This window comes from Geospiza fortis, unplaced genomic scaffold, assembly GCF_000277835.1.
Source record: "Geospiza fortis unplaced genomic scaffold, GeoFor_1.0 scaffold157, whole genome shotgun sequence".
Classification (NCBI taxonomy): Eukaryota; Metazoa; Chordata; class Aves; order Passeriformes; family Thraupidae; genus Geospiza; species Geospiza fortis.
The window spans coordinates 7,111,112-7,118,655 of NW_005054314.1; the positions used below are offsets into that span (position 1 = coordinate 7,111,112).

The following is a 7,544-nucleotide window of genomic DNA, read 5'->3' on the forward strand; positions in this document are numbered from 1 at the left end:
GCGCGCCCCCGGCGCCGCCTGCGGCCCCCGCTGCTCCCCGCCCGCGCTCAGCCCTGTCCTGGCTGCCTGCCCTCCCTACCCTCCCCGGCCATCCCTTCCATCAACACCTCCCCTCCAACTCTCTCTTCTTCAAGCACCGTGCCCCAGCCTCTGGGCTGGCACTTTTCCGCTTCTCCCCACGAACCCTTCTCCACCGGGGTTTATGCTAGCGGCAGGTGTATCTTAACAACCGGGCAGTCAGTTCTGAGAGATGTGAACGATGGAATGACCTTGCTTCCTTCTGAAGACCAGAAAAACAAAGCAACTCTATGAACAGAGATACTCATGGCTCATATTCGTGCATGAAGTCTGTTCTCATTTGTGAGTGCCCAGAGGAGAAAGCACCCATTTGGGACTGGTCTCGGGCAGCATCCCCATCACTCACAGAACTCAGATTCTTCAGGGATCTTTCAGTCTCTGTAGCATTGGTTATGGCACCAAAGCTATTCTACAGTTTGAATACAAAATGCGAGCTAAACCCTCTTCCTCCACTTTAAAAGACAGATGAAGAAATAAAAAAGAGATAGGAGAACAATGTCTTCCAAAGGGCTGCCATGCATCAAGTGAAGAGCATGCTTTTCTCTGAAGTTTCCATAAAATAAATGCTGTGAAATAAACTTTCTCACCACATATGTAAATAGGGGCCACATAAATAGTGAACAGTATCTGCATGTTTTCTGCATTTTCAATACAGTGGTTTTTTTCCACCTTGCACTTCAAATGGGAGAGAAATTTCTACAAGCAGATCAATCAGAGCAAGAATTACCTCTTGGTATGTGTACAGCTCTTGGAAAGATCAAGTGCTTCTGAAAGTGTTGGTTAAGGGAGTTGTTCTTTCATGAAAGAAAACAATGGAACAGTGCTGAGAGAGCAGCAAATAACCTTTGCTGTATTTTGCAGTGACGCTGCAGAACGAGCAGGAAGCAGACTGGTGTGAGATGTGAGGAGCTGGCGTTGATACCTTGTTTGCAATGTTCTGTGGTACACAAGGTGTGCTGGGGGCTCTGCTGTTCTCTGGGGAACCTGTCTCTAAAGCTGCCCTAGTCCAAGAGAATTCCTCTAAAGAGAATCCTTGAGATTTCCCAGCAATTTAGCCAGAGTATCCAGAGAAGCTGTGGCTGCTGGGAAAGGGCTGGAAGTATCCATATATGCATTTTAGTGATGTACTGGGAGAATGTGTTTACAGCTCTATCATTTCCTAGCACCCAAGGAGGGTGCATGACAAGGCTCTGGGCAGTGTCCTGCAAAGCAGCAGCTCTCCACAGACGAGGGAAGGGCTGCAGCAGGGCTCTGGAGTCTCCTCAGGTACAAGCTGAATGACCCAGGTTTCCACACAGGGCAGCAGCTGGAGTTGATCACTCTGTGAGGTCAGTGTCATGAAAGCTTTCCTGGCTGTATGTAAAATCTTGGACACTTGTATCTTCAGCAACTCTGGAAGAAACAGCTGAGAGATTTCCAGCAGCATTTCTATTTGATCAGATTTAGTGAAACAAACATTTGGGACCACAGAAGACAAAGGCAGGGTTTAGAAATGGCAATTCTAAAATATCCAAAGGACATTTTTTCATGGAACTACAACACAGCTTTTGCAGCAAATTTCACTTCACCAGCTGAGAGATTTAATTAGCTGCTATCCTTCAAGTGCATAGCATTAAAGGCAGAGATAAAACCTTTCCGAGCCACATTTCTTCATCTGGGAAGTATGAGCTGATATGTGCTCTTATCTCTCAACTGCCAGTCTGTGACCTCTTAACATCTTGGCAAGTGTCCCATTTGCTTAGTATGTCTGAGCACTGCCATCACCTCAGTCTTGAGCAATTTCTCACATCAGCAGTGGAGGTGACATGTGCTGGAGCTGGTGAAAAGGCCTGAAGAGCCAGAGCCTCCTCTAAAGGATAATCCTCCTGCCCTGGAGAGGACTGCAGGTGTCTGGCAGACAGATTTCACTCTGCATCCTGAAAAAGAAATGTCAGAAATGTGACTTTCGCAACTAAAAAGGGCGATTAATAAATGAACAATGAAAAAAGAAACAAAGGGCGGGGGGGAAGTATTTATGTCATGCTTTCTTCTAGAAGTGTTTTGTGTTGATTCACTGATACTGTGGCAACAAACCATCAAGCTGAGCCCTCAAAGAGCACTGGGGCACCTCTGCCAAGGGCACCGGGTATTTCTTCCCCTTGTTAGGCACAGGCAGGACCAACTTGTTCCAAAAGAGCAAATGTTACTTTGGGGCACTGGACCTTTCAATTTATCAGATGCTCTGGTTGTCATACAATGAAACCCCAAGGAGCCCTAGAAGGCTTTTAGTTAAAACTAAACAAAAATAAACTCAGTGGGAGAAAGGGACACATGCCAGCAGTCAAACACTTCTATTATCTGAAATGTGTTCTTGGTCTCTAAGTAGGTTTAGGAATCTTCTGCATGTTAAATTACTTGTCATGATTTATTGTTGTAACAAATCTTATTCAGTGATCTCAAAATTAACACTGGCCACTTTGTCTTTTACTCCCAGGGGCACCTCCTATCACAGTAATTTAATACAAAATTGCAAAATATGTGACTGTTCACTTTCATGAAATTGACCTAAAACTACATGACTCAATTGCTAATAAATGTTTAAGTTTTTTTCTTGGGAACTAAGCCCGGGTGGCTGTAGGAATATGTGTCAAGGTAAGGCTTGGAATCTGCTTGCACAAATTTTTTATCTGAGGGTGTGGAAGCTTTCCAGCCTCTTCCAGAATTGCTCAAAGCACAATCAATCACTTAATTCAATGGACCAAAACTCTGATCACTTTTGTGACACTGTATTTTGCCCACAAGGGGGATGTCTAGGTGTTTTAATTTATGAGAACCCCAGGACCATATTACTCTCAGCTCTTCATGAGGAACACTAGCAGCAGTACAGCTACAATAGCTTGCTCCAAAATTGGTGAAGCACCACCAGGAAGAGCTCATGTTCTATTGTTAGATGCTGAATGTGGCCTTTCAACCATATGTTACCACTTGAAAATCATCTTCTTGAGAAGATGGAAGAGAACAAAACACTTCTTCGGGCTCTTGGGAGAAATTCTAGTTACACCAATATTTCTTTATTTTAGCCATTCCCAGAATGAACTACATTGATGATGATAATTCAGTTTTTATGCAGAATGTATGCACTGTATGCCATAAAGTGGCTGAGGTACACACATCACTGAGCTCTGCTCAGGGAAAACAAGATCAGTCACAGATAATGACAAAATCCTTGCTTTGCTTCTTACAAATTTAGCAGATGCAGCCTGCATAGAGCAAAACTGAATTTTTTAGAGAGGAGTTGCTGGCTTTTTCTCCCCCCCCCCCATGTGTACAAAAATTGTCATCTCAGCCTGGCACATGCAAAACCACTGCTACAACACCCATAAGCCAGACCTCTGGACTATGCAGTGTGTCCCACAGTCATCCCATAAAAAAGCACATGAACAGGATGACAGGGAGCTGGAAGCTTCAGTGCAATCTGTGACCAGCCAAGCAACATTCCAGTAAATGGAGATCCACAGGTACACCACCCTTGGCTGTGCTGCTTGTTGTCATGTAGGAGTAGTTTCAGTTTATGCTGCTTTTAGGGATCTCTCAATGTTAACATAAACCTTCACTGAAAGGGCTATGTTTCTAATCTCTCCAAGAAACAAGCAAGACAAGTGTGCTACTGCACAGCAAAAGAGTTATTCAAAATAGAATAAAAGGACAAATTCTGCTCAAAATCACACCAAAATGCTCAGTGAAGGACAAATGCCTCTGCAGCGCTACAAGAAGGTATTTGAGATATTTGCAGTGCATGTTGCTGGAATAGGTGGGGATTGAAATGATGCCTTTAAGGAGAGATGCTCCCCTCCCCACTGCCTTCAGAACTGTTTCCTTGTGCTCAATGAAGCATTGCTAGCTGTGCAATGAATCAGATGCTCCCAATGGGAGAGGTATCAGGAATATTCTCATTAATGGATCTGCTCTCTCATTGTGGTCTGTACAAAAAGACTTAAAGAACAGATATTGCTTGCCAAGGCAGCCAGACAGAATCCTGCTTGCTTCTTTTCTATTCAAGCATCAGATGCTGGAGTATTTTGAGCTATTTCTAGCTCTTTAAAATGGTGTTTCAGATAAATGGCTGCCCTTTAGCAGAGATAGAGTGGCATTTGCCTTTTGATCTAAGAAGGAATATATGTATAATTTGCTTGCTTTACTTTCAAAATGGGACAGATGGTGCCACTTTAGTATGAACCTTGAATCCAGGTATTTGGAGATTATTTTAACTGCCTGTGGGAAGCTGTGCACACCTGCAGGTCTCAAAGTAGAAAAGCAGTATCTATGACATATATAGCATGTGCTGATAAGTAAACACAAAGGATTTGAAGAAGCATCAAGGAGATGGCGCCAGGATCATGAAAGTGTTGAAGGAACGGTGACTATGTTATCTCAGTGTCTCACCCATGGAGGAGTACTGAGTGTGCTTATAAAGAAGCACAGCAAGAAGACTAGGAAAGCTCTCATTTAATTGCTTAAAGCAAAAGGAAGTCTCTAAAGGATGCAAAAAAGGTCAGTGCTGACATTTCAGGAGGATTTCATTTCTCTAAGCAAATGGCAGTCTAGAGTGACAAAGCCCTGCTGTGTGTTCACCTCGAGGACTTTACTCGGGAGCACTGAAAGCTTCAGGGGTGTCCCTGCTGTTGACAATCCCTGTTCTTGGCCAGAGGTGCCAGAGCTTGTGTGGCCTGGCAGAGGCCAGCCAGCACTGTGGAGGTGTGGAGGGAGCATCACTGTGCACAAGGCCCTGGGCAGCACCTCAGCCTGTCACTGTGCTTTGATGTCCTCACCACAGTGCTGGCCTGCCCTGGGACTCAGCCTGCAGCACACGCTGCAGAGTGACAAAGGTGACCCAGGACTCCTCTCCTGCTGTCCCTGCTGTCACAATCAATTTCACACCAACACTACAGATAATCCTGTCTGGCTCTCTGCAGAAGGCAGTGCCCTGGGGAGCTCTGGGTCTGTGAGCCATGATGCTGAGCAGGGCTGAGAGGAGGAGCAGCAGCAGGCAGAGCAGCGGGACGGGCACACAGCTCTCACTCCCTGGTTCTGAGCTGTGCCAAGGGCTGCCTCACTGCAAGAGCTGTGAGGAACCACATCTTGCATTCCATGTTGAAAGTTAGATAGATCAAAGCCTGATCTAGATCTCATTCCTCGAGGCATTAAGATTACATTTGTTGAAGTCATATCTTAATGAGTTTTCATCTCATCTGGAGCAGATGTGGGTAACCACAAAGACTTTCAAAGTGGAAGATCTTCATGGCAGTGTGGGATTTTCAGAAATTTTCAAACTCCGGATACTCAACTCTGTCTGGCATGGCTGCAAAAAAATGTTTGTCTCATGCAGTCTCATGGCAACATCTGAGTGTTTCCACCTCTTCCTCTACTCAAGTTCCACAATAAATAAGACAATGCAACAATCTCTGTTTTCCGGGAGAAACTGAGGGATGGCACAGCTATGGCTTGCTGCTCATTGTGCCAGGAAGGTTGGTTTGGGGAGCCTTCTACCACTAGACTAGTAACTCTGGTTTTGCTTGAGAAATTACAAAGAAAGGAGGGCATGGGAAAAAAGAACTGTTGAAATAGTGTGAAATTATAAATAAAAGTAATTAGACCTTAGCATTCCAGACATCTGTTCTGGTTCTGCAGCTACTGGAGGTGATAAATGACCCCCACAGGTAAATCTGCTCTACCACAGGAACATGCTATCAGCTTTCAGGCTTTTGCCTGAGTCAGCAGCAATTTGCTCAAGACAGTTTGCAGATTGGGAATTTTTGGTGAACAGTTAGGAAAAGCCTCAGACATTGCTTCCAGCCTACAGCATAGGAAACTTCAGTTCCTTTGAAGATGTGAGATGTGAGACTGAGCAAGGCTGGCTTGCTTTTTGTATGAGCACCTGCAGGTACAGTGAGTATTTGGTTAAAGATAAAAAAGCCCCTAATATAAGAGAACTCTGGTGAGAAAAAAAAATGTTTTAACTCTTTGGTAATTTGTCAGACCTATTTCATACAAAGAGGACTTAACCACTTTCTTTATCTAAGCTGGGCTCTAAAGAGCAAGAGGCTGAATGATGTGGCTGAGAGGGAGGCAACCAAACTGCACCTCTGAGCTGGCCCTGTGCCGTGCCACACGCTTTGGAAACCCAGAGCAACTATCTCCAACGTTTGGTAGAATTTATGTGCTGGAGCTGGTCCTGACTCCTGCTCTGCTTTGCTCTTGCCAGCTGCAGAGCCACTGTGCCTCCTGCTCCATGTCTGCAGACAAAATCATCCCACACACTTGGCCCAACACCAGTCTGGGTTTATTCACCCTCCACCCCCTCTGGCTGGAACCTCAACCAAGGGCAGCAGTCAGCAGTGTTTATACAGGTTGGCCTGATTTTCTTGTTCAAAATCCAGGGAATGATTGGTTTTTTCAGGGCAGGAGCAGAAGCTGTGGCTCAGCCAGACTGATTGGCAGGTATTCATGTGAAAGCTTGAATGCCAGAGCCCCCATGAGTACCCAGAGCTAAGGGCAGAGGAGGCAGAGAGCCACACTGTTTGCAGGTGACAGTGGGACCCCTTCCCACCACAGCTGCATTTTGCACCCAGAGCTCTTTGCTGGAAGGGCAATCTGTGCGCCAGGACAGGGAGATCCCCAAACCCACAGAGCTCTGCACTGAACCCTGCACTGTTCAGGACCTGCTCACTGATCTCAGTGAGCTCAGTGGTTCTGCTGAATGTCACCCAGACATCAGCCACATCGGATTTCAGCTCTGGCCCTCAGTGATCAATAATGGCTCAGCTGTCTGTCAGTGACGTTGCTGGCTGAAGGCCAGTCTCTTCCATACCCCCTGGAGAGGGAATTTCCCTTAGATCCCCCAATTAGGCATGACGTATGCATGCAAAAATAAACAAAAAACCAACCCAAACCAACTCAACCCAAATCTTCTTGAGGTTCAAGGCTTAAAAGCAGATTCTGCTCATCAAACATTTGAGAATTGCATTAAAATGTGGGTCTATGCAGCTTTCTTTAGCATTTCCTCATAGCTCCAGAGCCATTTTTGGAAGAGAAATATGCAGCACCTAGCAAGGACTGATTGCATGGTAGGAGAGGTAATTATCCATGCACCCAGTATGCCAGCAGCTCTGTAGCACTTTATTCAGGTAACTGGGCCCTGGACCTTGCAAGGGGCTTCTGACTGATGTCTCCCCACTGCCCTTTCACATTCTGAGCTCGGTGCATTCGTGTCTGTGGGTCTTTTGTGAGCGTTCCTTCACCCTTTTGAAGGCTCGCTCCTCTTGCCTTTGTTCTGCCACAGACAATTCGTGGGTGATTTCTGCAGTCCGTGCCCGGCTCTGCCGGTGCCCGGCTTTGCGAGACCGAGACAGAGGCCACAGAGGCTCCGATGCTCCCGGTGCAGGAGAGCTGCGGGCCTGAGGAGCGGCCGATGCTGTGCGGGGCCGGGG

At 46.1% G+C, this 7,544-nt stretch overlaps 1 protein-coding gene across 1 annotated transcript in view; it reads right to left on the bottom strand.

Annotated features, from left to right (window-relative positions):
* The window catches only part of LOC102042726 (UAP56-interacting factor-like), a 12,452-nt gene extending 12,360 nt beyond the window's left edge, over positions 1 to 92 (bottom strand). Inside the window, 1 exon segment of the mRNA XM_031056110.1 lies at positions 80 to 92. Within this exon segment, the coding sequence (XP_030911970.1) occupies positions 80 to 92 (13 nt within the window).
* Between the last annotated feature and the right edge of the window lie 7,452 nt (positions 93 to 7,544).